Source organism: Palaemon carinicauda, chromosome 1 (genome assembly GCF_036898095.1).
Source record: "Palaemon carinicauda isolate YSFRI2023 chromosome 1, ASM3689809v2, whole genome shotgun sequence".
Lineage (NCBI taxonomy): Eukaryota > Metazoa > Arthropoda > Malacostraca > Decapoda > Palaemonidae > Palaemon > Palaemon carinicauda.
The window spans coordinates 198,739,444-198,760,530 of NC_090725.1; the positions used below are offsets into that span (position 1 = coordinate 198,739,444).

At 41.9% G+C, this 21,087-nt stretch overlaps 1 protein-coding gene across 2 annotated transcripts in view; it reads left to right on the forward strand.

The window, feature by feature from the left end:
* The window catches only part of LOC137643931 (PDF receptor-like), a 546,960-nt gene that overhangs the window by 420,314 nt on the left and 105,559 nt on the right, over positions 1-21,087 (forward strand). For both annotated transcript variants that reach the window (XM_068376700.1, XM_068376708.1), the window contains 2 exons: positions 1,777-1,862; positions 17,650-17,833. In XM_068376700.1, coding sequence (XP_068232801.1) covers positions 1,777-1,862; positions 17,650-17,833 — 270 coding nt within the window. The remainder of the gene's footprint in view (positions 1-1,776; positions 1,863-17,649; positions 17,834-21,087) is intronic.

Here is a 21,087-nt window from a genome sequence, read left to right on the forward strand (position 1 = left end):
CTTTATATTGAAGTTCACCTCTTGAAGGGGGCCCTAATTCATGTTGCTTTTGCCTTGCCCATGGAAGGAATCTTAGAGGGTGGTAAGAGTAGCAAGGATAGCTGGCAAGAACTGGTGATAATACTTCACCACCCAAAAGCTCCTTCGGTGCTTTAACGGTCAGGGGTGTAGGGAACTACTGCACTGCTGATACCTTCTCAGGGAGGAGATGAATGCTCTCAAAAGTGATGTAATGACCAAGAATGCCACTTTCTTAGCTTAAGATACCACCCATGAAATGTTGAAATGTGGCCCCCACGTTTTAAAGAACAAAGGAAGAGTGGTTGGAAGTATATTTCAAAGCCACAGAGGATGGTAATGACAGTATTGGGGATGTTTTCTTGGTTCATGGAAACCTGATTATACCCTTTCAGGAGGTCAAGGGTTCAAAATAATATAGCACTGTGAAGGTATGTGGTGGTGTTAGGGATGGGGTACTGGTCTGGTTCTGTCTACGTGTTAGGATGCCTGTAATCCACATAAGGGAATAGGGATCCATCCTTCTTCAAGACAATGTGCAGGGCTATCGATATCGACCATGGGCTTGAGGCCTTTTGACAAAGCTGCATTTCTTCTATTTCAAAGAATGTGTGTTTAGCAATTGCCATACAGCATTTGGCCACATATCTGACTCTTGCAAAGGCTGGAAAGCCCGTTGTCTTGAAATAGTGATAAATGCCATGTTTAGCAGGATTGTTGGTATGTGACATAGTTCTGGACGGAAAACGTCGCGATATAGTTGGCTGAAGCATCTGTGGGTGTCCTGATGTGGAGAGTGAGGCTGGAAGGAGCATGTGATAAAGGTGTCAATGAGTAAGAGATAGCTTTGACTAAGCCCTGATGTACAATGTTAATAAGACAGTGGAAATGAGTGAAGGAAATCTGCACCAAGTAGTGGTAGTGTAACATCGGCAATGACGGAATTTCACTGGCACTGGATGCCACAATATAACAGTGTTAATACCTCATAACTGGGACTGTGAATAACAGATCTGTTGGCCGCCACCAGGTGGATATCAGCAGGCTTAGAATGACTGGGAAGAACGGAATGACAGGCACCAGTATCTAGCAGAAAAAGTACATTATATCCTGAATCAGGCAAAAAAAAAGGAGATTAATTAATGGGGAGGCCACCTCCTCAGGCGATGGCCTACATCCAGAAGCACCTTTCTTAGCAGTAGCCCTGAATCTGTAGTGGCAGTAGTACATCTGAGGACAATGCTACTGATGGCTTTGGTTGTGGGAGGTGGGCTGCTTCGTCTCTGCCCAGCCATGTCACAATATGGGCGTTGCTGTCCTATAGCATTTATCTCAGCTTAAGGTAATCAATGACGAGCTCCTGAATAACTAAATTTATTTATTGAACAACAAAGGTATTTGTAGGCCCCCAAAGGATCACATAAGAGTGACATTGTATGTGTACATATAACAGCTTTACTCAGTAAGGTTGACATCCCCCCCCCCCCTCCAAAAAGAAATTATATATAATAACAGTAATCAAAATAAAGTTGGAACTGTCATTTGTTAAAGTCAACGGATTTTGTCCTTTAAGTTGATTGGCATCAGATATCGATTACTATGAGCGCTTTGTAGACGAAAACAGCAAGAAGGTATTCTTTATTTTTATGTCCGTTGTTCACTATTGCTTTGATTAAGAAAACAAGTTAAGATTTTATTTATAAGTGTTCTTATTACTAGGTTTTTCCATGTACATAAGTTACCTTTTATCTCTTTCAGACAAACTTGATTTTCCTGCTCAACATCTTACGGGTTCTTATCACGAAACTCAAAGCATCTTTTTCATCAGAACTCCATCAAATCAGGTAAGTCTCGGCCTTGATCCAAGATAACTATATATTAGATTATTTCAAGTATTAGCAGTTTTCATTTAAATCCATTATATGACAATTACAGTTCGATTATAAAAAAATCTACAGAGAGAGAGAGAGAGAGAGAGAGAGAGAGAGAGAGAGAGAGAGGTATTAGGCACAAATTCACAGATATTGTGAATAAAGATATAATTCAATAGTTGGGGTTTTGATGTTGTGTATATACTGGATCTAAAGTTTAGAAAGGATCAGAAGTTAATACTGTTATCTCTATCTATTTATCTATCTATGTATCTCTATGTATGTATGTATGTATCTATCTATCTATCTATCTATATATATATATATATATATATGTTTATGTATATATATGAATATATATACATGTATATATATATATATATATATATATGTATATATATATATATATATATACATATATATATAAATATATATATATATATATATATGTATGTATATATATATATATATATACAGTATATATATATATATATATATATATGTATATATATATGTATGTATATATACATATATATATATATATATATATATTAGAGGAGATAGCCTAACGATTGATTTAATAATTGATGGATATAATTCCATGGTATTAAACTCACTGAACTCTACATCAAATGTATGCAGGAATATCCTCCACCTACAGATTGGAAAAACTCTATCATTACACTAATCCATAAAAGGAAGACACAAAAGACCTGAAAAATTACTGCCCAGTAACTTTGCTCTCTGTAATATATAAAATATTTAACGGATTTTGAGCGAAGCGAAAAATCTATTTTTGGGTGAGGTCGCCATGTCGTCCTGATGGAAGTTCCTAAAGGGTAGATGCCAGGGGTATATTTGACTACAGTGATATTTCCAGAGAATTTTACCTTAAGGTATCCAGAATTCTAACTCCTGGAGCGAATATCCCTAAATAAATCTAACAGGGATATCGCATAATATCAGAGGACGTATTCTTGACACGTCACATAGCTATCTTCACCTCGAACCGTATTAACGCTTCAATGGGTTACAGTGACAAGAATCTGAAACGAGAATGAAAAGAGAGCCGTTCATAAGGAATCTCTCCTATTCCGTTACCAGTGTGTATCTGATGAAGGAGGTAGCACCCTCTTTATTCCTTGTAGCGATATACAAGGTGCTACAGATACTGTATTATAGGGAGGGCTCAATAAGCCCTTTTACAATAAAAGGAAGGGCGGATCCATCAGGACGACATGGCTACCTCACCCAAAATTAGATTTTTTGCTTCGCTCAAAATCCGTTTTTTGGGCTCAGGCCATGTCGTCCAGATGGAAGTTTACCAGAGAATTACTGTATCTGTGGATTCTCAACTGGTTCCGTACTCTCAAGAAAGTATTTTCCTGGTCCATCTAGACCTAGAGACCTATGATGTTACCGTCATACATCATTTCATCTAAGCATGGACTATGTTAGTGCTTCCTGCCCCCTACAGGGAAGAGTCGTACTAGACTCTGGAAAAAGTCTTGAGGAGTATATAATAACTATGGATGACAAAATGACAAGCTTGTATAGAGGTCTCGCCCCATACATTATAAGGTAAAGTTTGTATAAGAGTCACCAATGTCAGTATGAATTCCTGACATATCCCCCAATATGTCTACTCTTATTAACTATTGGATAACAGTTGTATCCGCATAGGAACAAATTTTGCATCTCTACCACCATCCCCTTAGGGTACAACGTCAACCCTTCCTAAGGAAGGGTTAAAGTGAGTGGATTTTTGCTTGAATCAGGGAACAATCTTGAAAGACATACCATGATAAAAATATCTATATATTAATCTTAATGCTCAGTACATTTCTAATAAAATGAGTGTGGGCAAATAAGATGCAGGGTTCACTATGAACTAGTTTATTAAGATTTGATAAACATATATATCAGATCAACATTTACAAAATTTATGAAATGTGGATGATATCCATTAAAGCATAAAGAAAACAGTCAACAGAAAATATTGTTTCGACTAATAGGAAACAGATTTGCCACTTCAATCAAATTATGAATAGTAAGGAAACAGTCTGTATACTGTTTATATACACTAGCGTAAAAAACGCTGGCACAAGTGTCCGTATTATGCTATAGTTCACCAACGTCAATGGAACAGTTCGTGAGGACACTTTCGTGGCCTATCGCTCAGTGTGTAGTAACATACAGTGACCACACACCCACCCTCTTAATTAATCGTCCCAAATTAATTACACTGTTCCTCGCAGATTTAAAACAGAAGATTAAAGGATTCTACCTGCTGTTACCACAGACTTCTTGAGTTGCTCCACTTGCTTCGCATAGTGCATAAAGAACACCTTGGATGACTACCAGCCGGTGTACGAACAAAGATGTTCAAAGTCCATATAAATAAAGAAATTTTATGGAAGAAGCAACTCTTCTTGGATCATGACTAGCGGGTGTACCATCAGGATCCGTTTTGTGAATAACACCGGTAAGTTTCGCCCTTAGTTATAGATAACTTTAAACCCGAGGTTTCTCCTCTGAACAGCTGTCCTCCCATAAAGTCTGAAATTCTATGAAGATAGAACTTTAGGCACTCCACAGGACATAGAGATGCATCTTCCTTCAGAGGGCAGATTCTCTAGGGATCCCACCTGTTGGTGGGTAGCTTGTTCTTGGTAAGAAACGTTGGGTCTGGAAATAGATTCAGTTCTCCCTCCAAGAACTGGACGTGGCTTTCCTCTCCAGAGAGAACCACCATTTCACTTACTCTGGCCCCCAAAGCGAGTACAAACAGAAATATGACTTTTACTTCAAAACCTTCTAAGCGCTTTAAAAATAGTATTGTGTCGGCTGCTCACTTTTTCCTCCTCACTAAGGAAAGAAAATCATGAGATGTAGGTTCCTGGTTTTCTGTGAGGAAGCGAAGACAGTCAACTTCTGTACTCGCTGAGACAGGGATGGATCCGGTAGTGCTACGAATTTTAGACATAGTTCCAATGCCAGAGGGAACCACACGCTATTTGGCCACTATTGCCGCCTTCCCTTTGAAGGATCTCAGTTTGTCGAGGACCTTCAAAAGGAAGTTGTGCGGAGAGAACAGATAAATACTGGACCATCTGTTCCAGTCTAGGGACATAGCGTCCACTGCCTCCGCTAGCGGATCCTCGTATGGGGACACATAACGATCTATTTTCTTGTTGTCTTTCGTCGCAAAGAGGTCTATCTGCAACTCCGGAACTTGACTCGAGATGAAGGAGAACGATCCTGCGTCTAGGGACCATTCTGACTCTAGTGGTGTAAACTTGGATAGAGCGTCCGCTGTCACATTGCTGAACCCTTGATTGTGAACTGCTGACAGGTGCCATTTCTTCCTTTCTGCTAAACGGAATATGGCTCACATCACTTGGTTGATTTGAGGTGACCTCGACCCTTGTCGATTCAGGCATCTCACTATCACCTCGCTGTCTAGAACCAGTCTTATGTGGGTCGAGTGGCGAGGAGATACTTCCTTTAGTGTCAGAAGTACTGCCATGGCTTCTAAAAAGTTGATGTGAAATGACTTGAAAAGATTGGACCAAGCTCCTTGGACTCTCTTCTGATGAGAGTGACCTCCCCAGCCTTCCTTTGAAGCGTCTGTGTGGATAGTTACTGACGGGGGAGGAGGTTGAAGAAGTATTGATTTCTTCAATTGCTTGGCATTGAACCACGGCTTGAGAAGCGTTCGCAGTCAAGTCGGTAGTGGTCTTATTAGATCTCTTCGCGCGTTTGATGCGTATTTTCTCCAGACTCCTGTTGCATCCTTTAGCTGTGTTCTTAGCCTAGCACTCTCTCCTGTTTGCGTCTTGATATCCGTTTGGATTTTAACAGTCTCTTGACAGATCCTGCTATCTCTTTCCTCTTCTTCCCAGGAATGGAAAGTCAATGTGACTCCAAATTCCAGTGGATTCTCAACCACTGAAATTTTTGAGCTGGAGAAAGTCAAGACTTTTTGATGTTGATCTTGAATCCCAGATGTTCCAGGAACTGGATCACTATCTTAGAAGCTTGCATGTATTCTGTCCTGGATGCTGCCCACACCAGCCAGTCATCCAAGTAGGCTACTACTTGGACCCCCTTTAGGCGTAATTGATGGACGGCTGCGTTCGCGAGCTTCGTGAAAATCCTTGGGGCTATGTTTAGCCCGAAAGGCATGGCTCTGAAGTCGTAAAGTTTTCTATGTAACTTGAAGCCTAGGTAGGCGGAGAGGTGACGATTAATTGGAACGTGCCAATAAGCGTCAGACAAGTGGATAGAGACAGTATATGCCCTTTTGGGCAGTAGGGTCCTTATGTGTTGAAGCGTGAGCATTCTGAACTTGTAGTTCACTATGAACTTGTTGAGTGGCGACAAGTCTAGAATGATTGAGTTTTTCTGAGTCCTTCTTTGGAACACAAAACAGCCTTCCTTGGAATTTGATGGACTTAACTTTCCGGATTACTCTTTTGTCTAAGAGTTCTCGGACATATTCTTCCAAAACGGGGGTTGAGTGTTGGGAGAATTGAGGAAATTGAGGTGGAGGACTGCTCCAGCTCCAACCTAGTCCATTCTTTATTAGGCTTTGGGCCAAGGGATCGAAGGTCCAGCGATCCCTAAATAGCTGTAGTCTCCCTCCTACTGGAAGCATCTCACTTCTGCTGTTGCGGACCTGAGGCCTTGCCTCCTTGACTGCGTCCTCCCCTGGATCCCCTTCCCCTTAAAGGGCGTCTAGAAGAACCTCTGGCTGTTCCTCTAGCCTTCGAACGAAAGGGAGAATTCTGCCTTTCAAAGGCTGGGTTAAAAACTGGCGACTGAGTCGCCACTTGTTGAGGTACCAACTGGTACGTGGTTGGAGGTTGTGCCATTATCTGAGGCACCGCGGTCACAGGGAGTTGTTGTTGTTGTTGCTGTCGGTAGGGTATAGCTGGCCGAGAGGATGGCCTAGGCCTTTTTGTCTTCCCCTTGGGTTGGGGACCCTCATCCGGAGAAGACTTTCTCTTAAGATCTAAGCCCCACTTTTTGAGAAGGTTCCTATTCTCTGTGGTGGCCTTGTCTACTACATCTTTAACCACTTCATTGGGAAAGAGGTCTTTACCCCAGATACGAGAGGAGATCAGTTTCCTCGGTTCAGGCCTCACCGCAGCCGAGGCGAACACGATCTCTCTACAGGCTCTCCTAGCTTTAATAAAGCTATAGAGATCCTTCGTAACTCTGGCCAGATGGGTTTTGGCCACTACCATGAACATGTCCTGGATCTTGGGGTCACTTGCCATCGTTTCTAATGTCGTTTGCAACGATATCGATGCCGCACGTCTTTCCTTCGTCTCTTGCTCTCTGCGCAAGAGAACCTCTGACAGTTTTGGAAGTTCCTCACCAAACTGATGTTCAGCAATATCAGCTTCCAGCTTCCCGACTGAGAAGGTAAGGTGTACGTCCTTCCAGTCTTCTTGGTCCAAGAGCAAGGTCAGAGATAACGACTTGCACTCCTCTAAGGAGGGGCATGGTTTCCCTGCCTCCACCACCTTTAAGGCTGCCTTATATCTCTTTTCCATGAAGGGAAAGGCTCTGGTAGGAGAGGCCACAAAGGAGGGAAGCTTCTTACTCAAGGCAGGCACCTTTGAGTTTGTGAAGCCCCTCTCTTTCATTGAGCTCGCAAGTAACGTCTGAGCTTTAATATGGTAAAACCTATGACCTCCTTCGGCTCCGTCTCCTCCTTTGAGGCTGGCTCCTTCCTAAGGCAGACATAGCAGTCCGGGTAAGAATCTTTGTTGGGCCAAAATTCCACCTCTTCCAGGGGAATTGCTCCCAACTTTTCTGATATCACGATCTTCCCGATTGTCATTGGCATGTGTTCGGCATACTTCCAAGGATTGGTATCCGAGCACAAAGGAAGATCCTTCACGTCGAGTCGCTTCTGGGGCCCACGTGATGCTGCAAGTCTACGTATCTTCAGTTTCATTGCATCTTCCTTCACATCATTCTTCTTTTGAATTTGTTGGATCATCTCAACAATAGAAGAAAGTCCTTCCCAGTTCATCTGGGATAGCAGACGATGTAGAGGGATCAGGTTCTGGGTCCGGAACCGATGTAACTGACATCTTGCCGATTTCTTCCTCTTCTACTTGAGGAGCATGGGACAGCTCCTCCTCCTGACCTTCTCCTAAAAGGTCCTTCTCTGTAGAATCCGACACCTCCGACATCTTATCATCCAATTGGATGTCTTGAAGGGCGGCCGAGACTTCAGAATCTACCGGATTCTGGGCAGTTGGTATCTCCACCTGCGGCTGAGGAATGACTGCATCAGCCGAAGCTTTAGGGAAAAGGTAGGCCCTCATCTTCTCATTTGGAAGGTAGGGTCCTGAAGTGTTTTTCTGAAAACCCCTCACCTAGGTTCGTAACTTTTCCCTGGCAGCATCCCTTGACTCCGTCGACTTGGGGTTGTCAAAAGCCTCAGTAATCAGGTTAGAACATACTGTACAAACCTGAGGGTCCCCATACCGGAGATCACCTTTGGAGGCTGCACATGCTGCGAGCCTCCTGCAAAACTGATGTCCACAGAAGTTCTTACTGCGGACATTACAAAACACACTCCCGCACTTCGGATGGTCCTCCTGTAAAGAGAAGAAAAATCCATGAGTATCAAGTAAGGCTTTCCACTTATATTAGAACATGTAGCTTACACAGTAAAGCTAAAACAAAGAGGGAAGGACACATACTTGTATTTCCTGTCCAGCCAATTGCTGTAACATCCCAAGATATTAAAACTAAGGTTAATTCTATTCTAGAATACTTTATGCAATTTCCTAAACAGAAATTTAAGGTGTAGTTCACACCTTGAAATAAAGTTTTAATATACGGGATAGAATGAATACAGAAAGAACTCACTTTTTATATATTTTACGGTCTCAGCAAAAGGCTATACAAGATAACATTAAGTATGAAGAAATAACTTTAGTGTTACCACAAGCTCTGCATTGTAGATTTATTAATGCAGTGTGTACTATACTACAAAAATAGTAACTATTGTACATCGCATGCTGTTGTGCCGGCCAGCACGCGCCGGTACGTATGCCGACACGTGCCGGCCGGCATTTACCCCTGTATAGTTCAAAGATATACTACCTTTAAACTAATAGGCGGTAGGTCACTGGTTCGCAAATGTGTGCCGGCCGGCAATGATTGCCGGCCGGCAGCTGAAAACACTAACACCCGGCTGCCGGCCGCTAATCGTAGTGGCCAGCAGATTTCGGGATGTGTTCCCACTGCCGGCAGGCAAAGGTAGCAATACCCATGCCTGTCGGCAGTGGCTAAGAACCAGAGAACCTCCACGGGCTAGGGGTACAACACACTAGACAGAGAATCAGTATGGATGTAAGGTTATAAGGCGGCATTGCCATACGACCTTCCATCTAGAAAGAGTGAACATATGGAAGGGGAGAATGTAGCTTTCAGGCTTCCAAGGAATCCATAGCCTGTCGGACTCTACCGGCGGACATGGAAGGGAGACCAAGGGAGGTCTGGGGTTCACTCTGCAAAAGAAAGGGTCTCTGCCAGCCGTCACGTAATTGCCGGCCGGCAGAGAGCTGAGCCGGTCCTCCATCCTAACCTACACTAGGTACAGAAGTAGGACTGCGGCCAAAGATGCAATGGCTAGTCCATCTCTAAGAAAGAGAAAAAGGGGGAGGGAAGGGATAAGGGTCCTATAAACTTCGTTCTAGCAAGAGACACACTCAGCAGTTAGGGAAGCTCATCCTAACCTAGAGTTGTCTATTAGGGAGGAAGACAGGCAATACTTGCTATCCTCCTCCCAACCAGAACAAAGTTAGGTGATGTTATTTCATCAGGCAATGGAGAAAACTCATTCTCCAGCCCGAGAAAAACAACACAGGACAGTCTGCTAGACCACTAGAGGAAGGAATCATCGTACAGAATCCTTCAGACGTGGACTAGGGAAGCAAAGCTTCTTGTGTCCGCCCCTAACCTAGCAAAGGAAACTCATTCTCTATGCTGGGAAGAAGCAGACCACAGACTAGAAACTCTGATGTTCTGTCAAAACCCAAAAAACCAGTCACTCTGATTATCAGGTCAGGACAGATATATCCTAGTATAGTTATACCTGAATATTATTCAGATAGAACCACTGGGATTAAGCCTAAGGCTTACTCAGAGGGAAAGAGGGATTGAACTTAGTCTCCGAAGGAGAAAAGAACAATTGGGATGTGCGAAAGTATACTACAGTACCATAGGCTACTAGCCTAGGTGCGGTGAGAATCGATTGCATAAATCACCGAAACTCTCTCATATACAATCTTGGAAAGAAAATTCAACATTATCTTACATGTATGAAATATTTGCCTATAGCTTCAATAACATAACACTCAGAAAAACTTACATCATGCATGAAAGTACTAGGGCCAAACGCCTATGCTACTAAGCCTCGCGAAGGACGAGAACGGTTACCTAAATTGCCGAACTAAAAACTAACGGCATCATATAAGCATTCCTAGAGGAGCTAAATAGCTAAATTATTAAAGCATAATAAACCGGGAACGTCGCTCTAGCTAACTAAATGACCCATATATAGCGAGCGACAGCATCCAGGATGCCTCCGGTAGGTAACAGCTCTTGTTTACGTTAATATCACTTTTGATTTAATTCAAAACGACAAGAGCTTACATTTATACAAAGTAAAGATAATACTCAACTTTCCAGGGGCAGATGAGACCGGGGAAGGCATCATAATGTTGAATTATATCTAAAATAACGAGAGAACACAAGGGAAAACAACGAGTAGTAGAGCTACACGAAAAGGAATAAAGAGGGTGCTACCGCCTTCATCAGATACACACTGGTAACGGAATAGGAGAGATTCCTTATGAGCAGCTCTCTTTTCATTCTCGTTTCGGATTCTTGTCACTGTAACCCCTCGAAGCGTTAATACTGTTCGGGGTGAAGATAGCTATGCGACGTGTCAAGAATACGTCCTCTGATATTATGCGATATCCCTGTTAGATTTATTCAGGGATATTCGCTCCAGGAGTTAGAATTCTGGATACCTTAAGGTAAAATTCTCTGGGAATATCAATGTAGTCAAATATACCCTAGTAAGCTACCCTTTAGGAACTTCCAACAGGACGACATGGCCTGAACCCAAAAAATAAGATTATATTAGGGTGAACAGAAAAACAGCTAAACTTTAATCAACCATGAGAGCAGGCAGACATTAGAAGTGGGTATTCAACAACAGACCATGTCCATGTAATTAACCAGCTAATAGAAAAATAAACCGGCTATGAAAAAACCTCTATGGCATTTATAGACTATGAGAAAGTTTTTGATTTTGTAAAAATAAACTTCAGCAGTAAATAAAACCTTTCAAAAACAAGGAATAGAATAATCTTATGTTAGAACATATGACGATTCCTATACAGGAAGTACTGCAATCCTAAAACTACATAAAGACAGTCAAGAAATTCCGTTTGATAAAGGAGTTAGGCAGGGAGACCCCATCTCTCTTGAATTACTCACAGCATGCCTAGAAGAAATAAGAAAATGTAGGAATTGATATTAATGAGGAATACCTTGTCATAAGAATCAAATAACATTACTGATTTTCAAATACATTGAAGAAGATTTAGCAAAAATATGAGGATTTGGTACAAAATCCGTTTCCTGGCTTACAAGGTGACAAAGGGTATTTTCTTCAAAGTTGAAAAGTGTTACGCATCATCTTGTTTCAGTAATTAGAGAACAATGACTCGAACGTCACCTGTACGTGACACTGTGAGAGTTGTAGAGCGTACCCCTTTTTTGTAGCTCGTTTGTACATTGTTTTCATGCCAAATACAAAGGGAAATCGTTCTATTTATGTACAAGGGATCCAAGCGAGAAGTCATTGGATAAGTAGCAGGTGAGCCGACGTATGGTTAGGAGAGACCAGCAGCTGATGGTAAACAAAACGTGGCCCGTAGCAGAAGTGAACGGACTTAAATCTAACGTAACCCAAAAGTGTCAAGAACAATGTCACTGTGTATTAAAGTTGAGTGTGTTACTAGATCTACCTGATTGTGTGTCCCTACATAATGATATGAGCAAACCCGCAAACCTGTGGAGAATATGAATTCAGCTAAAAAGGACTTAAAAGAGGCTCTGTCAGTAGTACCCAAATGGTTTACAGTCATTAAAGTGACTCACACTATGAGTAATTCCCAAGTAGTTCATTCACAGTGCTAAGCAGAAAAATGGCCGCACCTATCGAACTGAGGCATCCACAGATCCCATCATTACCACTGTGCTCCTGAACCCACACACGACGACTCATGCCCAGGGCCCAGCTGGATCTACTCAGCGACCAGCAGCAGGAGATGTTGCTGAAGGAACATTAAAGGTTCATTAAAGTGAAAGAGTCGGGAAAGCAGTCAGCGTCCGATTGCTGGACACCTAATTTCATAGCACGGAGGCTGACACCAGCTCCTATCGCCGCATCAGGTGCCAAAACGCGGTAAACAGGGGTGATGTGCATCAGATGGATGCAAGTGACGGTGCCATACAAGCTATTTGCGGGTACTGTGGTGAGAAAGGTTATGGCAAGAATGCGCCCTGGCAAATCAGGAAGACAGAGTGCCTGGCTTACGGTAAAAAGTGCCGTAACTGTAATCACGATAACTACATAGAACAAATGTGGCGCAGTAAATCGGCGGCCGAATTTGCTCACACAGACGCATGCAATGTACAGACGGCAGCATTCGTATAGTTGTGTGCCATGTCAGACATCCAAACGATCGACGTTGAACAGTTGCCAGCAATAGATCACCACCTGTATGACAACATGTGCGACAAATGGCTTAGGCAGAGCTCCCGACCGCAGCCCTTAATAAACCTCTGACTCAGCATCCCTGCAGGGGATTACCTTACTCTGAGATTCAGACCGGTCAAGCGCGCAAGACCCGCAATACTCCATGACATAGCCAACAACGGTTGCCAAAGTTGTCTGGTCGGTGTTAACGTTATCTAGCAGATGGGCCAGACGACCGCAGACCTGCTCCCGGTCTTGATGAGAATGAAGGCGGCGAATAAGCAAGATATCCGGATCTTCGGGGGCGACAACCATCCGATTCTGCGGAATGCGCACCTGAGATCCGCAAACAGAATCTTGGCAAATAGTGAACATCACAGACTTGACCAACAGGGTGCTCTTATCACGCAGCACCTGCATCGATCTTGGCATACTCTCCAAGGATTTCCCCACATTGGGTGAGATGTCGTGCAGTGTGGCAACCACAGACAATTTTACACTGGTAAATGATACATGCGACAATGGCCTGACATCTCAATGCAATTGTCCACAGCGCACCGCGCCCTCACCTAAACCTATGTGTATGCCCATGCCAGCCACAGAAGATAACAGGGAGGCCATGCAACAATACCTGAAAGAACTTTATGCCTCCAGCACATTCAACACATGCATCCACCAGCCTCTCCCCATGATGGCGGGCCCACCGATGCGCTTGATGGTCGACCCAGATGTTAAGCCCATCGTCCATTCCAGTAGCGTTACACTGGCAAGGAACCGTGAAAGCGGGTCTGGACCAAGAAATCAAAATTGGAGTTATCGAGCTAGTGCCAGTAGGGGAACCGGTGACATGGTGCCACAGAATGGTATTCTGTGCCAAGAAGATGGGCAAGCCTAGGAGGAAGGTTTACCTTCAGGCCCTCAATGCTCATGCTACTCTCGAAACACACCACACCCAATCACCCTTTTATCAGGCCCGTTGTGTCCCACCAGGGAAAAGTAAAAACAGTGTTCAATGCCCGGAATAGGTACCACAGTACAAGGATGACTGCCACATAACCACCTTTATCACACCCTGGGGCAGATATCGATACTCTATCGCCTCACATCTGGTGATGGTTACTCAAGGCGATACAATGAGATAGAATCCGACGTCCGTGACATGACGAAATACGTTGATGACACATTACTGTAGGCTGACACTATTGAGGAAAGGTTCTACCAGGCAGCCACCTAGCTCAACGTCTGTGGGAGAAACGGCATCACCCCCAATCCCGACAAATTTTTGTGTGGCTGTCGCGAGGTAGAATTCACTGGCTTCACCGTCTCAATAGACAGTGTGCGCCCGTGTGCAAAATACCTCCAGGCAATATCAGACTTCCCACGCCCGAAGAACATTACCGACGCTCGATCGTGGTTTTGCCTAGTAAACCAAGAGTCCTATGCTTTCAGTATGGCTGAGCGCATGCTCACATTCCGCGAGCTACTGAAACCCAGCAAGGGATTTACGTGGGCTGAAGTTCTTGAAGGCGCATTCCAAGCATCTACAGAGGCCATTGTGGATGAAATTACCCACCGGGTGCACATCTTCGACAAAACTAAGCCAACATGCCTTGTGATCGACTGGTCTTAAGAGGGGATCGGGTACTGGCTGTTTCAAAATCCTTGTCAATGCCCAACAGACAAGCCATTCTGCTGCCGCGACGGTTAGAAGGTGACCATAGTCAGAAGTCGCTTCACGCACCCAGCCAAATCTAGGTATGCCGGGATAGAAGGGGAAGCCCTGGCAGTAGCTGATGCCCTTAACAAATCTCGTTACTTTGTCCTTGGCTGCTCAAACATGGTCATTCCGGTAGATCACAAGCCATTATTAAAGGTGTTGGGGAACCGATCCCTGGATGACATCCTGAATCCCGGCCTGCGTGACCTAAAGGAAAGGACACTGCGCTACCGCTTCCGCATCGTACACGTGCCAGGAATGTGCAACATAGCCGCCGACGCCATTTCACATCAACCAAGAGGCGACACCAACCCAGAAAAACTGTATCTACCCGATGACAATGCATTAGTCTGCAACCACTCCATACCGTCGGTCCATCATGATATCCATGCCAGCATTCACATGAGGGACTATGACACATGAACGATTGAAGAGCCCACGTACCTCCCAGCACTAGATTTCCTTCCCGCGGTCACCTGAGACCGTGTACGGGAATCTACAGCAAGCGATCCCGCCCTTCTCTGCTCAAAGAGCTCCTCGAACATGGGTTCCTGAGATCAAAAGATGACATGCCGCAACACCTACGTGCATATTACCACCTACAGAACAAGCTCACCACCTTCGGCGGTGTCGCATTGTTCAAAGATCGTGTTATTGTGCCCAAGTGCTTGCGCCAGGGTGTCCTATCTGCGTTACACAAGGTATATCAGGGCGCTTCCATGATAACTGCTCGTGCAGAGGCCTCAGTGTACTGGCCAGGCCGTACGGCAGACATACAGGTGCTAAAGATAACTGCGAGGATTGCCACCACATGGCCCACTCCCAACCATACGCCCCCCTTATCCCACCCGTCTTGCCGGTCATCCATTCCAGTAGATGTGTGCCGACTACTTCACTCACAAGGGCTCACACTGCCTGGTGATTGTAGACTGATACTCAAACTGGTCATTTATATCAAAGTCTACCTGTGGTGCCAAAGGACTAATTAACAACCTGCGCCTTGCATTCGTCACGTACGGAATTCCTGAGGAACTTGTCAGCGATGGTGGGCCAGAATTCACAGAAACCAAAACACGCGGGTTCTTGAGAAACTAAGGTGTCCACCACCTACTGTCGTCAGTAGTATTTCCACACAGCAATAGGAGAGCGGAAATCAGAGTGAAAACGATGAAACACCTGATTATTAACAACATGGGGTCAAATGGAGACCTGGACACAGACACCATTCAGAAAGCAGTCCTCCAATACAGGAATGCTAAAGACCCAGTCACCAGAATCTCCCCAGCCATGTGCGTCTTTGGTCACCCGATCCGCGATCTCATTCCGATCCTTCCAGGAAAGTACAACCCCCACACCATATGGCGCGAAACCCTAACTTCCAGGGAAGATGCACAACATAAGCGCCATCTTCGTATGATGGACACTTGGTCACAACACACTCGCCCTCTGCCACCCCTACGGGTTGGTGACTATGTTCGCATCCAAAATCAGACCGCCCCACATCCCACCAAATGGGACAGGACCGGGACGGTCGTCGAGGTGAGGCAATGCGACCAGTACGTGGTAAAGGTTGATGGCTCAGGCCGAGTATCACTGCGTAGACGGAAATTCCTGCGAAAATTCACACCGCTTATGACCCCGACAGGATCATATAATATAACCCGTGGCTTACCCCATCAACCACCCGCAAGCGTGGCCCCGACCAAGCCGAAGGAGACTAACCAATGCATACCAACACCCTGGACTTGCCAGCTGGCCAACCTTGAACCGCTGGCTGATCGACATTACCCAACATCAGTCGATACACCTCCCCCACTCACGCCTGTAAAGCCGACCAACCACACTCGCCAACTTATACCCACAACACCGACCGACCAAACTCCACTGGCCCCACCAGCAACACCAAGTTGTGTCAGGCCTTCAACGCCAGCCGCTCCAACACCGCTAGCAAATCCCATCCCACCAATTGGTCTCGCCGCGGGCCGGCCATCCAGGACTGTCAAAACGCCCAAATGGCATGAAGACTATGATTTTCCATCTAATGCTTAACATTTCCAATGTCATAGAATGCTCGATCGACCTGATATTATATTAGACATTGTATTATTATCATCAGTATAATTACTGCATTATGTAACTTGACTAGTTTGAAGAATGTTTGCTCAACCTGTTATTAGATGTCGTATTACCATCCTAAGTACATTAATTTATCACCATGAATTCCAGAACTATCAGACTATTCAGTGAACATTTTCCATTTTAAACTTAATACCCGGTTAATTACGGTTCAAACTTAATCAGTCTCTTCCTAGCCGATCAAAGTTGGGAGGATATAGAGAATGATGGCATGCGAACATCACCTGCGTGTGGCACTGTGAGCGTTGTAGAGCACACCCCTCGCTTGTAGCTCGTTTGTACAATGCTTATATGACAAATACAAATGGAAATCATTCCTATTTAGTAATACTAATTATCTATGTAATAAGCTGATGCTTAATTTCAAGATTAATTCATTGAATTAGTTTATTGAATTTATTACTTCATGACAATTGAAATGTCATCAGTCCCTAATAACATTGTATCGAGTCTCGATTCAACATGTTTTCTTCACTGCTCTTCATGCCCTGTGTGTGTGAGTGTGTGTGTGTGTGTATGTGTGTGCTTTCTGTGAGTGAGTGAGGGTTTGCTATTTATAGTTTACTATCTCTTCCAAACCAAACTTTTAGCAAAACGATTACATTCCATTTCTGGCAGCTCACCTTTTAGATTAATTGTGATTCAATGAACCAATGCATACACAAATGCACATAAAAACGTACACAAACATACATACACACACACACACACACACACACATATATATATATATATATATATATATATATATATATATATATATATATATATAAATATATATATATATATATATATATATATATATATATATATATATATATATATATATATATATATATATATATATATATATATATATATATATATATATATATATATATATATATATATATATATATATACGCATATATATTGTATCAGTGTCTGATAGAGAGAGAGAGAGAGAGAGAGAGAGAGAGAGAGAGAGAGAGAGAGAGAGAGAATGTTAATTTTTTAATTTTAGCTTATGACACATGCATGTGTTTTCATGTAAAGCGAGAAGAGAGATAAAGTAAATTAATAGACTACAGTTCAAACGCAAGCTTCCTCTCCTTTCTCAGGAAAGCAGCGCGAGCCGCCATCGTCCTTTTGCCTTTGCTGGGTATCACAAACACCCTCCAGATTGTGCATTCCCCTCTCGAGAGTAGTCCATTGAAATTTGCAGTCTGGACTTACGTCTCCACTTTTCTCACAGCTTATCAGGGATTTTTTGTTGCACTTCTATACTGCTTCATGAACAACGAGGTAAGTTCAATATTATGTATTTATATATATACAGTATATATATATATATATATATATATATATATATATATATATATATATATATATATATATATATATATATATATATATATATATACGTGTGTGTGTGTGTTTGTGTATGTATATATATATATATATATATATATATATATATATATATATATATATATATATATATATATATATATATATATATATATATATATATATATATATATATATATATATATATATATATATATATACACGTGTGTGTGTTTGTTTGTATATTATATATATATATATATATATATATATATATATATATATATATATATATATATATATATATATATATATATATATATATATATATATATATATATATATATATATTAAAGCAAAAAAAAAGAATTACACACAAATTACAAGAAATCCACATTGTTCAATTTGTTTTAAAGAGACTTGCCCTTCTCCCTCTATCTGACCCTCTATTTGTATACAAACTGTTCGAAGCTGAATTGTATGCATTACTAAGCAGACTGACTAGCCTAATGTCCTGCCCGTGCATGACAGTGGTGTTGCCTTTCTTCCTGAATGTCATCTCCTTATGAGAATAGGATCAATTAGTTACCATTGACTTCAGGTAGCTTGGTGCATTACTCATAAGGCAGATAGTGTCACTACGAGTGTCATTGTCATAAAGCTCTTGTGTGAAGGTGATAAAATTCTGAAAGTTATCTATAAAGATATGATAAGCATCTTTTATTTGCTGATCTATGAGTCGGAAAGCAATGTCATAATGAGACAAAAACACCACAGTAAATAATAAAATCAAGGAAATTACCTAAATGAGCCTGGCATAGAAATTAAAAGTTTAAGTTGTACTTCTCAGGTTTCGTCGAGTTATGTACCTTGATTGAGAGATTCTCTTTCCATTTCAACATTATTTTGTCGAGTGACAGATGTTTTTGCAGTATTCAGACTCCGGCATTTTTCCTTGATGTATTGCATTACAGAGCAAATGACAGTCAAATTGTGTTTTTTATCCTTCAGTATAGACTACCAGCTGAACATGTGAAAGTAATTCCCATTCACCTCAAAATGCTTATGTGACATTGTTGCTGAAAAAGACAAGAAATACCTCATGTTCCTTACCAAAACATCCTCATCGGGGGTAAACCAAAAATCCTTATTCACATGATAATCCCCTGATGTGGCGTAATTTCAATCACATTTCAACCACTCCTTGGATATGCACACAGCCGCTGCAGCTTCTCCCTTATGTACATGACATAAACCTTTGCTTCATCCATGAGGTAATAGTAAAGCTTTGTCCTTAAGAATATAGAAAATCCAAGAGGAGTGGTGGGCATAGGCCACATGATTTCTGAAGTAGCTGAGGCAGTAGGTTGGGCAGGGCACCAGCCACTCATTAAGATACTACCTCTGACTAGACAGTACTATATGGATCTCTTTCTCTGGTTACGGCTCATTTTTCCTTTGCTTACACATACGCTGAATAGTCTAGCCTAATCTTCCTAGATTCTCTTCTCTCCTCATACACCTAACATCACTAGAGATTGCCAAACAATTGTTTTATGCTCAAGGGGTTAGCTACTGCACTGTACTTGTGCAGTTGCTACTTTCCTTTTGGTAAGGGTAGAATAAACTCTTTAGCGATAGTAAGCAGCTCTTTTAGGAGAAGCACACTCCAAAATCAAACCATTGTTCTCTAGTCTAAGATAGAGTCGGCTTCTGTACTATGGTCTTCCACTGTTTAGGGGTAGAGTTCTCTTGCTTGATAGTATACTCAGGCACACTATTCTATCTTATTTCCCAACCTCTTAATTTTATTGAATTTTTTTATAGTTTATATATGAAAGAACTTTTTTTAATGTTGTTACTGTTCATAAAGTATTTTACTTTAGTTGCTCTTTGCTTCTGTTATAATAATAATAATAATAATAATAATAATAATAATAATAATAATAATAATAATAATAATAAGAGCAATCAGAGATTTCAGACCTCCACCAATGAATATTGCTAACATTTAACTAAAGTATACAGACATCGCATCCCACTTTACGCATGCTAACTGTTCAGTAAATGGTGAAAAAACAAAATGTTGATCCCGAATCATGATCTTGATCCGTTTCGTCTACAAACTGCCATTGTCTCTTCCGGTGTATAGTATACATCTATTTTTGAAATTTGGTGGAAATCCTGATTAATTTTGATGTAATCTTTAAAATTTTGAAAAATTTAAATCCGAATCTAGTTTCTGGATCCGGTACCGTATCATCTCCAAAAATTGAAGGAGTTGTGGATAGCCCGATATCTATGCATGGTAAAAAAAATTTCTAAAATCTGTCAGCTTTTTTTTAACGTTATCTATAAATAATGAAAGCAGAAAATCTGGATCTAGAATCCGGATCCAGATCCGGATCATCTCCAAAATTTAATGGGGTCGTCCATAATCTACGGTCTATCTTCGATAAAAACTTGATCATGATCCATTGAGTAGTTTTGACGTAATCCTGTCCACAGACAGACATACGGACAAATAGAAAAATAAATAAAGAAACCTATTCGAAAATATAATCTCCTTGGTAGGGGTAATAATAATAATAATAATAATAATAATAATAATAATAATAATAATAATAATAATAATAATAATAATAATAATAATAATAAGTGAATGGTTAGAATGTAACTGAGAGCGAGGTGAATGCAATTGAATTGATTTCAACAGACAGTGGGCTATTATATATGACTTTCAGTGGAAGAAGGTCACAAAATTAATATATGTCAATTCATGAAAAGAGAGGCTAAAACTGGTTCTGTTAACAGTGAGGTGTAGATTGAGATATGGAATAAAAAAGAAAATATCATTACTATGTATAAGTGTGGGAGAAACACGCATGCCACCCCCCCCCCCTAAAAATGCCATACATGTGAAATAGGGTGCCCAGCTATTGAGAGGAGTGCTGTGGGCGGGCCATGTGTCAAGTGGTAAGTGGAAACTTAGTATTCTTTGCCACGCATGTTAATTAAGAATTTTTCGGCGTATAATGGATCACAAAGAAAGGGTCCTCGTAAGGGGGTGTTAGCAGTGTCTTGCTAGTGTCGTTACACAGGAAACTCTGCATTGCCGAGGGCAGAAATGTTGGTATATGTTGATTAGCTGGGGGTTTGAAAGTCTGGCACCATGGAGATAATTTTCCCACAACGGGATAGAGGTGATG